We start from the raw sequence: 15271 nt of genomic DNA on the forward strand, positions 1-15271 counted from the left end.
AGGAAGCTCTATAAAGAAATTGTTTATTTCTTTATAAAAATACTCCTCACCACCCTCCTCACAGAGTTTCACCCTTCTAAAGCAACTTGGGTCACAAATTTTGCAAGCAGGAGTTGGACAAAGGCTCCATTTTGCTGGGAATTGCATTTCAAGCTGGCATCTGCCCACGGATCTCTCCTCCCTGCCCACTTGTGCAAACAGAAATCCCAGAGTGCCCCTGTCCCTCCCTCTCCAAAGTGCAAATCCTACCTGGAAGCATCAAGGAATGGCTTGTAGGCAATGGTCACCCACTCCTCTCTGTGGGAGGAGTACCTGGGCTCCCTGGGGGTCTCTGCTGCTGTGTCCAAGTCCACCAGGTAGTGGCATTTGGAGATGTCCATCTGCAGGGACACAGACAGTGCTGGCTTTATTCCCTGTGGGTTTGGTTCTGTGCTCATTCACAGCAAGCAGAAGGGGGCTGCACTCCCAGCAGCAGGTGAAATGCTTTGTGCAGGACACAGGTAACACAATTCATTTTGTGGGGGAATCCAGCAGGAGACCACATTATGAAACCTCCTCCTTCCTGCTGGGAATCCTGTGTCTCATGCTGCCTTACTCCCTCCAACTCTTCTTTGAGTGATTTCGGCTCACTCTCCCACAAAATTTTACTGCCAACTTCCTCGGCCATGCTTGAGATCCCTTTTCTGAAGCACCTTTGGGGTTTAATGTAACAATTTAGGCTGGAAACAATTTAATTAGGTGGATAGCAGATGGCTCTGTGGCATCACAACTGAGTGGCAAATGAAATTACACCACAGGAAACGCAGCTGAGGATGCTGAATCCACTTTGTGCTCTGTGTGAGAGGAACATTCCAGGCCCTGGGAGAGGCTCTGGCTCATTAGCAGAACGACTCCCAGACCACTAACCAAGTTTTTCTGGAAGTGATGTGGAATCATTCAGAGAAAGACAAGTTGCTGCCTCAAGGGCCTCACTTGTCTCATCCTAAATGCTGCCCTAAAAGGGCTGGGACTCCAAATTCCAGGTGCAAGCCACGTTTCCCTTGTATTTTCACATTCCTTCACATTACAGTGAAGCCAAAGATGATATTCCTCCTGCTCTGAGGGCCAACACAGCACCTCTGCATTGATTTGGGGATTTACACAAGACTTGGGTGATGCCCAGACCTTGAAATGAAAGAAAGGAATGAGTTCTACTGAACGAAGCTGTGAGGGATTTCTAAATTACATCCTCTCCTCTTCTGTTCCCCTTTTCCTCCTCCCACTCTTTCTTTATTTGATACCACTGCTCTGCCAAGTGCAGGAGAGCTGAGTTGGATCCCATCCTGGCTGACAGGAGTGGGAACAGCCCAGAGCTGGAGCTAAGGGCACATCTGCGGGGTCTGGAGGGTGCTAGAAGTGAAGAGAAAATGCTTAAAAACCCTTTTCATTGAAGGCAGCTGCTGTCAGCAGCCTTCAGCCTAATCTGCTGGTCCTGCTTGGATGTATCTTGGGAAGAAATAATATTCCTTATCTGTTTCTTAGCACTTTCAGAGACAAATGCACCTCCCCAGCTGGGCAAGTGCAAGGTAAGTGCAGCTCGACGTGATTAAGGAAAGAGAGATTGCAAAACAAGATCAAATCACTCTTCCCCCAGTGTCTCATAGCAACAGGAACACTGAGGTTCCCTCTTCCATTTCCAAGCAGAGCAGTAATAGATACTCACACCTGAAACAGTGAGATCACAGCCATTAATGGCTTTATCCATGGCTCAGATAATCCTCCTGAACCACTTGTTTTCTCCCCTTTAGATGACCAACAGCCTCGTGCTATTGAGATTTATCCCCTCTCACAGTCCTGTCCAGTTCTTGCCAATTATTCTTCTACTTCTTAAAAAATCTGAATATGCTGGTACTCACTAAACCTGGGGAAAAGATCTTGATCTCTTGGTGTAATTAGCAGGTCAAAAGTAAGAGTTTTAAGCCCCTGTTTAATTTCTGATTTCTCAAGTCCTAGGCCCTTGAGCTCGCATGGGAAAGAACAAAGTTGTAGGGTGACATTAAGGAACAAGCATGAAACAAAAGTGTGTTTTGCTCTATTAGTCACAGGCTGGAGCAGCCAGCTGTCTGTGCTAAAAATAAGCCCCAGTTAAAGATTTCATAAATTAAATGCACTGCAGCAGACAGCTCCTCTCAGGTGGGAACACGCCTCCTTCCCATTTCCAGTAACTGCATAATCAGCCTCAAAATAAGAGTTTTAACCCACAAGACTGCCAAGATTGAACCTGTCAGTAATTTTAAACATGCTAGCTAGCAATAATTTTAAGACATTCCTATCTGTGTTTTGTTTAGTTCAACCAGGAAATAAATCAATAATACCAATATACATTATCTTAGCAGATTCCCACTAATGCAATTAAGTTCCAAATTAAGTTCCTCCTCCTCAGTTGAAAATATGATGAATAGTTTTATATTTAAAAAGAAATAAAAGAGGAAAATTTCAATTCCTGCTCAGTGACAAATATTTTCTGTGGGGGACTTCAAATTACTCATTCCTGTGATCACATTAACACACTACACTAAACCCAAAACTGCAATCATTAGGAGTTCTTACTTCTGCTGCTTCTTTTATTATCATTATGTCTTCAAACTGGCAGATGAAAGGCAAACAGAAGCCACTCACAAGAATGGGGAGATTTCCAAGTGCTGCAGAGGGACCAGTTTTGCTTTGGAACTCCCCAGGAAGCAGAAATGGGGAGAGGTATTGCATTAATTCAAATTATCCAGCAGAAATGGGGAGATCTGCTGTGAGGCATTGCAATAATTTAAATTATCCAGCAGAAATGGGGAGATCCGCTGTGAGGCATTGCAATAATTTAAATTATCCAGCGAGGTGAGGGAAGGGAAGCAGGAACAAATCCTTACGTATCGAGATGGCTCCTCCTTGTTCTGGTCGTTCATGTCTGCAGGAATGATCCTGGTGGCCAAGGGCCCCTTGGCAAAGGGTTTGGGCAGCTGGCCCCGGAATTCTGACAGGATGAACTGGAGCTGCCAGCTGCAGAGAGCAGGGAGAACATTGTGTGAGAGCACCAAAACCAGAACCAAGGACTCCATCCCCAGGTGACTCCCAGGAACTTGTGGCCAATGTGCTGATGAAAAACCTTCAGAATCCTTTAGTTGGGTACTTTTGAGCACCAGAACCAAGGACACCATCCCCAGGTGACTCCCAGGAACTTGTGGCCAATGTGCTGATGAAAAACCTTCAGAATCCTTTATTTGGGTACTTTTGAGCCCCAAAACCAGAACCAAGGACTCTATCCTGAGGTACACCAAGGATTCCCAGGAACTTGTGGCCAGTGTGCTGACCAAAAACCTTCACAATCCTTTATCTGGGTACTTTTGAGCACCAAAACCAAGGACACCATCCCCTGGCACACCAGAGACCCCTAGGAACTTGCAGCCAGTTTTTCTGACGAAAAACCTTCAGAATCCTTCATCTGGGTACTTTAACATTCTGCTGGTGACACCAGAGATCCAAGTTCCTGAGGGTTCCCCACACCCATTATTGTGCCCCTCGTTATCCACTGCCCTAATTGCCCCTTTCCCAGGGCAGCACTCACTTGTCAGGCAGGAGGAAGCTGCTGGGGAACCTGTGCCACTCCTTTCCCACACAGACATGGACTGGCCTCCCCTCGGGCACTGTGTGGATGCTGGGGTCAGTGGCAATCCTGTGGAACTCAGGGTACAGGTCCAGGGGCCCGTGGTAGCCTGTGGGAGGCAGAAAACCATAATTAAGGTTAAAGGAAGAGGGGTATTTAATGAAAGCCTACAAAAATTGTTTCATGTATAATTTTTTAACTGGTAACTCATGAACTGGTCTATGCTAAGAAGTGGCTGGATTCAAAGCTCCCCCTCTCACCCTTGGTGTCCCTACCAATTTTATTCACATTTCCCTGTCCTGGCTGTCAATGGCCATCAAAACCCCCCAAAAATACTGATGAGGTGGGAAGGCTTTGATTCCATCTCCATCTCATGCACCTAATTCAAGTTTTACACAAGAAAATGCTCTTCCAAGTGGGATTGTCTATCTGAAAGCTGAAGTATGTGCTTTAAAACCAGTCAGGTTTTAGATCAGTGGAGTTTACCGGTGGAAGGTGAAGAGGATTTTTAAGTGATGCAATTCTGGTGACCCATTCATATGTATATATATGGATGAATGTATAATTAATAATTAATTAATGGTGACCAGCAGAACTTACTCCTTCCCTTGCAGCAACAACAGCCAAACTTCTGAAGAACAAACTTCTCAACAAATTATGTTATCTGCAGGACACAGGTAACATAATTTGAAGGTTTTCAAGCAAAACCTTTGTGGGGAATCCAGCAGGAGACCACATTATGAAACCTCCTCTTTCCTGCTGGGAATCCTGTGTCTTGCCCTGCCTTCAAACTCTTCCTTGAGGGATTTCAGCTCACTGCCCCACGAAATTTTACTGCCAAATTCCTTGGCCATGCTTGAGATCCCTTTTCTGCAGCGCAAACTCCGCAGCCCTGAGCCCAAGAGCCAGGAGGGCAGAGGGCAAATGTGAAATACCAACCTTTGAATAAGGCAACAGAGCGTGACAGTGACAAAAGGCCAAAGAGGAGGACAGTCCCCAGGGCCAGCCAGTTGGAGGACACTGTGTAGTGTTCCAGGCGGTAGCGCTGGAAGATGAAGTGGTAACATTTCTCAGGGAAGAGATTAAAAAAAGAGAGAGACAATATGAAGTTACTCCAACTCTGATCCATTCAGCAAAATTCTCATTTTTTTCATAAAGCTCTTACAACAGTGTGTTCCCCCACCAGATTTTTAAATTCAGAGTCATCAAAATGCACAGAAACTCATAGGGTTTGGTCATATTTAAGTGATAATTTGGGGTATTTCAGCTCTTTTTATGCTTCCTAGGAAGGCCTCTGGACCTAAAGTGCTCTCTCCTTGCTGCAGCTTGGTTGCTCCCAGGTGAACCAGGGGCAAGAGTCCCTTTCAGAAGTTCCCTGCACACTCACCTGATTTTCCATGCTGGACTGAATTCCTGCCTAAAACAAGCTCCATGACCCAGATTTCCAGAGTGACCTCTGGTTGTTTACCCTGCCTGCACAAACCACAGCTTTGAAGTGAATAAAACACCACAGAGCACATTCTGCATCCAGCTTTGAACACAAGTCCCTCTGAAACCGAGGAAAGAAAAACTGATGAAAGAAAAATTGATAAAAAGAAAAATTGATAAAAAGAAAAATTGATAAAAAGAAAAACTGATAAAAAGAAAAGCCCTTTAGGTTTGGTTTTTTTTCAATTAAAAAGCTTTTCTGGAATAGCCAGGAGGAAATACATCCAGTCCCTGCCGTGGTCCCTCCCTGCTGTTCTGCAGAGTGGTTATTCACTCCCTACCCTCTGCTGATTTCTGTTTCTCTTGTCCTGTTTGCATTTTTCTCATAACATCCACACAGTTTGGAGGGGGAGAGTGACAAGCTTGTCCTGCTGGTGGACAATCAGTTCCACATTCTCAGCTGGACGCTCCATACTGGGCAAAATCTCATCAAACAGTGGCAAAATATGCAAGAAACATACAGGAAACTTTCCTGAAGCCATAGTTACAATAAAAATAAATGAACATTGCTCTGTGATGTTCTGCGAGCACAGAGGAATTCTCAGTCAGAGCCAGAAAATTGGTGACATTCCAAGCTGGGTCCTGTGTGGAGGCAAGGACTGGAACTCATCTGGGAGTGATGGAGATCCAGAGTGGGAACAGCACCTGAGCAGGGGAAGGATGAGGGACGGAGGGTGGGCACAGCAGGACAGAGCAGGAACAGCAGGGTGAGGCCAAACGGCTGGAACAGGCTCCAGCAGGGACTCCTGGCTGCATTCCTGAGCCTTTTTAACAGCAGGAGATGAATAATTCTGAGCTTTGGGAAGGTTTATATCAGTCTCTATTAGTGCTTTGCTCTGTGAAGTGTTTCAAGTGATGTTTACTAAACATCCAGTCTTTGGCTCTTCCAAATGCTCAATGCAATTCCCAACATTTAAATGAGATCCTTTTGCCTTTTTTCAGCCCAGTGAGGGAGGGATTCCTTCTGAGGCACATCAAAATGCATTTCCTACACACCCACATTCCTGCCCTTAGAGCTGAGCAGCCAAGGAGCCACAATTCCATCAGCAGGTCACTGAACCCTTAGGAATCCCTTGGATTTTGGGTGCTGTTGGCACTACAGCATCACAGCTCCAGGAATTCCCACTTGGGACTGGAGAACAGCTCAAAGCCAGCAGGAAATAACAGCTGGGAAATATTCTCAGCTGTTTATTAAAAACCACTGGAATTTACCTGAAGAGCAGAGAGAGCCACAGCACCAGAGAGACAGATGAGCGGGTAGATGGGGAAGAGGAATCTCTCCTCTTTGTGGGGCTGGCTGAAGAAAATCAGGATCCAGATGTACATGGGAGCCAGGGTCAGCCAGTAGGGACGGCCCAGATTCTGAACTGGAAGAAACAAAACCTCAGCAAAGGAGTAAGGCAAGAATTCCTTCTCTTGCACAATCCCCTCTCACACCCAAATCCCACTCTGGAGACCCAAACACGCCCTGTCCTGAGCACCACTGTTGCTAAAAACCCAGGTAACACACCCCAAACAGCCAGCAGGGCGTTTTCCTCAGAGGATTTTTGCAGATTCCTACAACACTGACAATTCCAACAGCCTTAGGAAGAGCAGAAGCAGAAGATAAAGAGTTTGTGGATCCAAAAGACACAAAAGCCATCAGGAACTGCCAGGCCTGAAGAGGCAGACAGGAGTGCTGGGTTTCCTGCTGGGCACTGCACACACAAAGATCAGAAAAGGCCTCCTCAGGAGCTGCCCCTCCCCTCCCAAATGGTTGTTTAGAGCCTGAAGTTTGCCCAACCTTCATTGCCTCATTACAAAAATAACACCGGGAGAGGTCTCCCAGGCGCCTTCTGCTTAACGGAGGAAATAACTGATTCAAAAATAACAACAATTACCCTGAATTTCAGTCACATTGAGGAGGGCTCTACACAGCCTGACAATTTTCAGTCCCTTTCCTACCCCTTGCTACTCCCAACAGCAGAGTTAAGCAATGAAGCCAACGGCATTTCACAGACAATAAGAACAAAGCACTTGGCAGAGTCGCTCCTGCTGTTAAGTGCAAGAACACCAAGTGAACAGCAGGAAATCTTGCATTTACAGGAGCTCCTACTGAGCTTTTACTGCTTTCTGAGAGTTTGTCACTCACAGCCAAGGAACAGACATAAGCAAACACCCCTGAACATACATTTTCATCGAGGATTGTGTTACTGTTTGTTGTAGTCAGTAAAAAAAAACAGAGAGAGCAAAGCAGTGACTGGACTGATGAATCTGGAGGCTGCTGCTGAACTTTGATGAATTTTCCTTAGGAAAACAGCAGAAAGGAATTTACACTTCCCCTCTGGAGTCACTCACAAGCGTCATGTGCTCAAACTGATGTCATTTTATTCAAGAGAAGGCCCAGAGTGAAGTAAGGAGTATTCTGGTTCCTCTTTTTTTTTGGTTTTTTTTTAACTCTCAGTATATCCACACCCACGGGGACACTGCCCAGAGCAGGGCTCACTCCTGGCAGCTGAAAAACCCACAGTGCCCAGAGCAGTCCAGCTTCAACCCCAAAAGGTTTCTACCCCTTTCCAGCTGCAGACAAGATGGGAACAACACCAGGTTCAGCTTCTTCCCCCTTCAGGATTATTGACTGGGCCATTCCTGATGGATTAAACATCACAATGAAGCTCAGGAACCTCGTCAGGCTCACTTTTTTTAACACATTTTTCCTCTTGAGGTGGAGGCAAGGAACAATCCTGAACCCTAATGAGCTCCAGGTACTTTCCTGGTGCTCCAAAGGCTCTCACTGCTCCCAGTTTCACTTCCAGTAAGGAAAAGCTGCTCTTTGGCAGGCAAACCCTGCACTCACCACGGAATTTCTGCAGCAGACACTCCATCAGACAGGTCAGAGGCAGCACGAGCAGGGCCAGCACAAAAACCACGTTGAAATTCAGAAAGCCATTGATGAAATAGAAGTACCAGGGTTCTGTACCTAAAGGGTGAGAAAGAAGGAAAAAAAGAGGTTTGAAACTCAAGTGTGAATGGATGGAGCAGCAGCTTTGGCCCTTCTTTGACTGACACAGCCCAGCAGAGAACCTCACACTCACACCTGCACAAGAAACTTCACTGTCTTCCTGCTCAGAAATGATTTTTCTCCTTATTTTTTCACTGGGGGTGAAAAATAGCCAGTATTACACCTGCTGCTCATGAACCCCAGAGCACTCCAACAGCCAGCAGAACTCTGTGACACAGAGCTCACCCCTCCATTCAGCAAGAAAGCAGAAGTGGAAACTTCCAAAACTGGGAAATTTGACCCCAAACTCATTCTTTCTTTCTAACTGCAGAGGAGTCACACAAAACCACACAATGCCATGTAATTCTGGAGTGAGGATGCTCATTCTGGGTTGGCAGGAACAGAAAAGGTACCAAAAAGGATTAAGAAGGAAAGGAGTTTGTATTCCCACTTCACCCCAACAAAGACTCTGCCACTAAATGCTGGGTTTGGTCCCTCCTTTCACTCAGCATTATTTAAATGTCCCAAATTCAGCCTGTTCTGACACAAACAGGAGCCAGGCAGCTCTGCCTCCACACTTGGGAGCTGGCTGCAAGCTCTGGAGGATGTAAACTGAAAGAAACTCCAGTCCAACTGTCATTTATTTAGACTCTTAATTCAGGATGCTTAAAGCCCTTAACAATGAGGAATGCCAGTTCCTCTCCACACATTTCCCACTCTCTCAGTGTGATTAGCTCAATCAGCCAGTAAATGACACGCGGGGGCTTTAATCACTGCACTGTTGTGACATGTGTCACATGCCACAGCAATTTCCTGCAATCAGAGCCACTTACATCGGGTCCGTGTTGAAATTCATCAGACAACTGAATAGCAGCAAGGAAAACCCGAGAGCTCTGCAGCTCCTGCAGCTAAAAAAAGGGGAGAAGCTGCACTGGGGATGTGACAAACATGGCACTGGAGTCACTGCCTGGCCAAGCAGCTTGGGTTTATAGAGGAAACCCTGAGTTATCAGCTCTGAAAGCAAACAGCAATTATAGAAATAAGTTGTAAGTCTTTGAAGGGTAAGTGCAGGGACCATCCTGTCACCTTTGTGGCTGAGCTGGAAAGCAAAGGGAATTCACCCTGAATTCACCTCTCCCTGCTCTGGTTTCAGATTTGGCAGCCTGGGGGTCAGGAGTGAAGGACACCTCATGAAACACAACTCCTCCACAATCCAAACACAGCCCAGATAACGCTGCTAATAAACAGAGCAGCTGCTCTGAAGCACAGCTTTCCCCAAAAAATAGCTGCTCGCTCACATTTTTTTGCAGTGTGACTGAATTGCCCAGAAAAAAACAAGCACTGGAGCCTCTCCTCCTTCTCCAATGAGGGATTTTCTTCTCTGTGAGAGGCTAAAAAAAAATAAAAAGGGGGGAAAAAAGAGAAGAGAACAGTGCACAGCAGGCAAAGAGCACCAGGCTGGCTCACCGGTGACGCAGCCATTCAGAGGCACTCAGGCTCAAAGCCTCCCAGGGCAAAAGGGTTTTTATTCCTCTTCTCCACATGGCTCAAGGTGAACTGCAGCCTCAAAAAGGAACAACCCCACTGCAGGCAAGAAGCCCTGGCCCAGAACATCATCTTTGAAGCAGAGAGGGGCACTGAGAACTCTCCAGCAATGGGAATATGCTTGCAGAGAGGAGCTGGAGAATCTTCCTGCAAGGATGCACATCCCAGAGCTGGGCAGGTGTGGGATCCAGGACACAGACTGGTGAAAGCAGTGGGAAAGGAACACCCAGGCAGCTCCTGGCACGGTGGTTCCATGGGGGAAAGCAGCTGGAAGCTCTGTCAGACCCCAGTGAGAAAATGCTTTGAACTCTGAGGTCTGGGAATGGCCCCATGAGCAATTCCAGAACTCAGCAGTGAATCAAATTTAGCCACGCTGCACCTTGACCACAGGAATGGTGAGGGCAGCTCAGGCCAGAGCAGGGGAGCTGTAAAAGAGGTTTGGGACAAGGAGCCCCACCCTGGGCTGAAGCCTGAGTGCAGGAACTGCAGCTGGCAAGCAGAAACTAAGCTGCAATAATGTGGTCGTGAGTCACAGCCCTGTTCTGATTCAGTGCTGCTACAATGAACAGTCTGCTCACTGCAATATATTCATGTATTCTCACTCTGCTCAAGAAGCAGGGTTCCACAGAGAAAGTGGCACATGAGCAGCTCCAGAACCTTCCACCCAAGCTGAATAAAGCCTCCCAAAGTGGGACAAAACTCTGGTCACAAATTAAGTACACAAAACCACCCCAAAGCCTCAGAAACAGGGATATACTCTTGGCAGCTGTTTTCCCTTGGCTGTAGAAACCTAACCACTCCAGGGAAATATTAATTGCACAGACAATATTTATGTAGAGGGAGCATATTGCTAAAGACAGAGGAGAAAAAATTAATTGAACCTTGTCTCAAAAACACTGCAGTGCTTACACTGGAGATGGTCTGGGCTGGTGACTCTGCCCCCATCATGTGAACGTTGGGAAATCCCAGCTTCCAGAGCCAAGAGGGATTGGCCAGCCTTTCATCTCCCCTGGCAGTGTTATTTTTCCCCAGTGTTTTGAAGCTCTCTAAACACACAGCGTTGTCCTGGGCACACTGCATTAAAGAGCAATTCCAGGCAGGCTCCTTTACTAGCCCGAGGATGTTGTGTGAATGTCACTGTGAATAAAACTCTTCAGGACAGATGGGTCCCTGGAGGCTTCTGGAAACAACTCATGCACCAGTGTGGAAAAGGTCAGGCACAAGGCCCTGCCAAAACCTATCAGAGACAGAGCCTGGAGTTTACTTACACAAAACTCCCAGCCCCACACTTCAGAGCCTCCCTGCAGAGGCCAAGAGCCCTGGCAGAGCAGCTGCTGTCCTGCTGTGCCAGGCACAAGTGACAAATCAGCACTCAGCAGCACCCAGAACAGCCCCTCAACCCAAGCAGCAGTGCCAGCTGCCAGAGAAAGCCCTGCTGCTGCTGCTGCCCACTGCTGAGCCCTCCTGAACAGCTCCTCTGGCCTCACTGCTGAGCCCTCCTGAACAGCTCCTCTGGCCTCACACAGAGCACAGAGATGCTGCAGGCATCCTCTGGTCTCTGCCAGCCCTTCTGAAGCCCTGCTAGAAATCAATTTCCAGCTCTAGAAGTGCAGGATATGGACAGAAAGAAGTATGGATTCTGCACCATTCCTCAGTTTCCCAAAGTTCTGCAGCCTGACTGCGAGGAGCAGCAGCCAGGAACTGATCCAAGCTGACAAACACACACAGGCCGCTTGTGCCCAGCCAGTGAGACACCTCCTGGCAGTTTCACAGGAGTGAAAAGTGAACAAAAGCAGCACAACTCCCAGCCTGGAGGAACCGGGAGTGCATTGCCAGCTCGACAGAGACATCCCGTGTCCAGAAGCTGCAGCTGCAGCCCTCGGAGCTGCAGGAGCAGAAGCTGGCAGCTGCTTTTGCTTTGGGGCACGGCACAAAAAGCACTGCCAGTCAGGGGCCAGGGCAGCCAGAAAAGCTCGAGCTGCCTCCCTGGCTTGTTACCCCAAACTCACCGTAGAGATCAGGCCCGTGGGGGGTGAAGACATTGTACAAAACGATGTTGAGAGGTGCCACCACCAGCTTGCCATAGTAATAGCTGTCCACCACCACCAAGGGCACCTGGGAGAAAGCAGATTTTGGTTAAAGTGCAGCAGCTCCAGCAGATTTTCCTAAAGAAACTCATTCCTTGTGTTGCCATCCGTTCCCTCTTTGTGTTGTGGCATGTCACAGACACATTTCATGAAAAATCCTTTCCTTAGGACTTTTCCTCCTGAGAAGCTGAGAGGCCCCAGGAACAAAATGTAAGCAATGGTTATCTGCTGCTGTGGAATGCAGCAGGTGGATCTGTGATTGGTCTCATGTGGCTGTTTCTAATTAATGGCCAGTCACAGTCCGGCTGTCCGGACTGTCTCGGTCAGTCACAAGCTTTTGTTATCATTCCTTTTCTCTTCTTAGCCAGCCTTCTGATGAAATCCTTTCTTCTATTCTTTTAGTATAGTTTTAATATAATATATATCATAAAATAACAAATCAGCCTTCTGAAACATGGAGTCAGATCCTCGTCTCTTCCCTCATCCTAAGACCCCTGTGAACACTGCCACAGTGGCAGGCACTCACCAAAAACAGGATCAAGGACACCACACACCAGTTCAGGAAACTTTTCCACCTCTTCTTCAGGATCAACAAGTCAAAGGCAATAGGAAGCCTGGAAGACAGACCAGCTGTCAGCTGGAGGCTTTGAGAACCCCACTGCAGCTTCTGCTGCCCCTTCAAAGCAAGAGGCAGAACCACCATGCTGCTCCTACTCCAGATTCACCATCCAGCTCAGGTTTCACCCATATTAATGCCAGAAAATCTGCCCAACCTGAGTTTTCCAAAAGCCAGGAAGGCTGTAGCAATGATCCTGGGCTAAGCTGGCAGCTCAGTGCCCGCTGGTTCTCCCCAGGGAGGTGAAAAGCAGCTGAGACAGGGCAGAAAGTGCTCCTTACCCCAGAGCTGCGCTGAAGGGCCAGCCCAGCAGGGCCCCAGCAGCCACCCCCAGCACTGCCACCGAGGTCCTGTCCATGTACCAGCCCGTCATGGCCACCACCGTGGTGTACATGCAGAAACTGCTGGGCAGGAAAGCTGCAACACGAGGGGATGAAAGGTCAGCACAGCCTCCCCACACTTCACACAACACCTGCTGCAAGTCTTGCACTGGCTGGGAAAACAGGTACAGCCAGCCAGAGGGGACAGCACACAAAGTGCCAAAGTGTCAGCTCCTTCCTTAGAACAAAGGCTGTCCAAGGAAGGCAGGCCAGGAGCCTGTTTAAAAGGCACTGCAAATATTAAAAAACAGGAGGGAGCAACAGAAACAGGCCTGGAAATTGTAACACAGAGAACAAAATTTGAATCAACGCTTATTCTGTCATGGGAATAGAACAAAGAGCATCCAGAGATGTGATTTTCTTCTCTCTGAACCTTTGTTAGTGCCAGTGCCGAGCCAACTCACCTGCAGAAGCACAGAACATGCCCGTGCTGAGCACCAGGAAGGCCAACATCAGCCTGCTCACGTGCAGCCCAAACTTCTTGCACACAGCCCTGGGGAAGCAGCAGAGAAACAGGTACCACAAAACAGCCCCAGGGCCAAATCAGCAGCACCAAGGCATGCAGAACCACAAACAACCCACGGAGCAGCCCCAGAGCTCTGAGCTGGGGGATTCCCAACACTCAGGGCTGCCTCTCCTGGGATTTCAGACCCTGAGCTACCCCAGTACAAAACTCTGGGTGGGGCCTGGATTCTCCCAGCTGTGCTTGTGCAAATCTCAGGAGTTGTGGCTGCACACTTCCATCCATCCCCTCACCCCTCACAAAACCCCACCATGCAAAAAAAGCCACAGCTCATCTCCTTAAACCAGAATGTGGATGAGAAAACACGTGCCAGCACTCTGGTTTAAGGAGATGAGCTGTGGCTTCTGACAAACAAAAAAATCATGCAAGGCAGCGGATTAAAAATCAGGAATCAAGAGGCAGCAGGTAAAAATAAAAATACAGTTTGGACAAGGTAATAATTGCATGTTAGGGCTACTGATTTTAGTAGCTTAAACAGCACTGGCAGAGAGATTACAGACAGCAGCAATCAGTGTGTTCCTGTCAAATTCACTGTGATAAGCAAACACAGCACCAGACTCTCCTCAGCCTGCAACACTCCCACCCCGCTTGCTGCCAGCAGCGAGGAAACGAGTGGAGTCAACAAAATGCTGGAGTAGAGGTGTGGGTGGGAGATCTGGGAGTGCAACTTTGTCCTAATTGTGACATTCTGACCAACATCTCAGTGAGTTCTTATGAAAACTTGTATTTTCTCATCCACAGACGAGCCTCAAAGCCTATTTCCTGTGGCAGGAGCTGTCCCTGGCACTCGCACTGCTCCCACACATGCCCTGCAGACACTCTGACACTCACTTGTAGAAGTAGAGTTCACAAATGCAGCTCAGGAAGGCCAGGAAGCATCGCAGGAAATAGAAGATGAGAACCTAGCAGACACAGACAGGGTCTGAATGAGGCACAGGACACAAAATGGGCTTGTAAAACATCAGGGGAAACCCACAAACCCTTGGAAATCCTTCCAGGGAGGTCAATGTTTGTCAACAAACCAGTTTTATAAACATGAAGTCCATTTCAACCATGTTTTATAAAAATGAAGTCAATTTCAACACCAAACAGGATGGCTGTTTCCCACACACTAAATGTACATTTCTTCCTCTCAAAAGCAGCTTCCACACATCAAATTTACCTTGTTGGTTTGCAGAACCCTGGCATGGAACCAGGCTGGCAAGGCATGGAGCCACAGGTAAGCGTAGGAGCGGATGGCGTAGGCAGGAGAGTACTCCCAGGTCTGAAACCCCTTCCCATAAATGAGGTAGTGTGTCTACAACAGAGATCAAATAGATAAATTAACATGCAGCACACAAAGCAGAGAGTTTTCCACAAAGCAGAGAGTTTGCCACAAAGCAGGGAGTTTCCGGAGCAAAATACTTCTCATTGAAACAGAGGGATCAGCACAAGGCTCTGAATAAATCTGCATTTGCACAAGCCAACTGGAAACTGAAACAGAGAGCACAAGCTCCTAAATAAAGGGGTATTTGCAAATTGCCAGTCCCAAGGGCAGGAAGGGACTCACCGGCTCCCAGTAGTTAAAGGTCTCGTCACAATCCGAGATGTTGCTCAGCAGAGCTGCACAGAACCTGGCCGAGATCAGACACTTGAAAGCTGTTGATCCTTCAGGGGCCCAGACGTGCCCTGCTTTGCTCCCGGATGATCTAATCCAAAAGCGGGGGAGGAGGGAAATAAAAAATTACAAATATGCAGCAGGAAAACTCAGATATGCAGCGACGAGATCACGGCTCACAAGGTGACAGCGAGCAAGGGTTGAGGGTGGCATTAGGGCAGGATGGGGATGCCGGTCCCCTCACAAGGTGACACCGAGCAAAGGGCTGAGGGTGCACTAGGGCAGGAGGGATGGGGATGCCGGTCCCCTCACAAGGAAGCAGCAGCAGAAGGGCTGAGGGTGCACTAGGGCAGGAGGGATGGGGATGCCGGTCCCCTCACAAGGAAGCAGCAGCAGCCCCTCAGCACCGCCAAGGCAGCCG

At 48.0% G+C, this 15271-nt stretch overlaps 1 protein-coding gene across 1 annotated transcript in view; it reads right to left on the bottom strand.

The window, feature by feature from the left end:
- Positions 1 to 14933, bottom strand: part of ALG9 (ALG9 alpha-1,2-mannosyltransferase) — a 19068-nt gene extending 4135 nt beyond the window's left edge. Inside the window, exons 1-13 of the mRNA XM_031062422.1 lie at positions 14803 to 14933; positions 14416 to 14550; positions 14085 to 14155; positions 13135 to 13223; positions 12632 to 12767; positions 12261 to 12348; positions 11657 to 11762; positions 7959 to 8081; positions 6335 to 6489; positions 4574 to 4679; positions 3596 to 3743; positions 2901 to 3030; positions 250 to 380 (exon numbers count right to left, since the gene is read on the bottom strand). Coding sequence (XP_030918282.1) covers positions 250 to 380; positions 2901 to 3030; positions 3596 to 3743; positions 4574 to 4679; positions 6335 to 6489; positions 7959 to 8081; positions 11657 to 11762; positions 12261 to 12348; positions 12632 to 12767; positions 13135 to 13183 — 1172 coding nt within the window. The 5' untranslated portion in view covers positions 13184 to 13223; positions 14085 to 14155; positions 14416 to 14550; positions 14803 to 14933. The remainder of the gene's footprint in view (positions 1 to 249; positions 381 to 2900; positions 3031 to 3595; positions 3744 to 4573; positions 4680 to 6334; positions 6490 to 7958; positions 8082 to 11656; positions 11763 to 12260; positions 12349 to 12631; positions 12768 to 13134; positions 13224 to 14084; positions 14156 to 14415; positions 14551 to 14802) is intronic.
- Between the last annotated feature and the right edge of the window lie 338 nt (positions 14934 to 15271).

This window comes from Geospiza fortis, unplaced genomic scaffold (assembly GCF_000277835.1).
Source record: "Geospiza fortis unplaced genomic scaffold, GeoFor_1.0 scaffold183, whole genome shotgun sequence".
NCBI classification, from domain to species: domain Eukaryota; kingdom Metazoa; phylum Chordata; class Aves; order Passeriformes; family Thraupidae; genus Geospiza; species Geospiza fortis.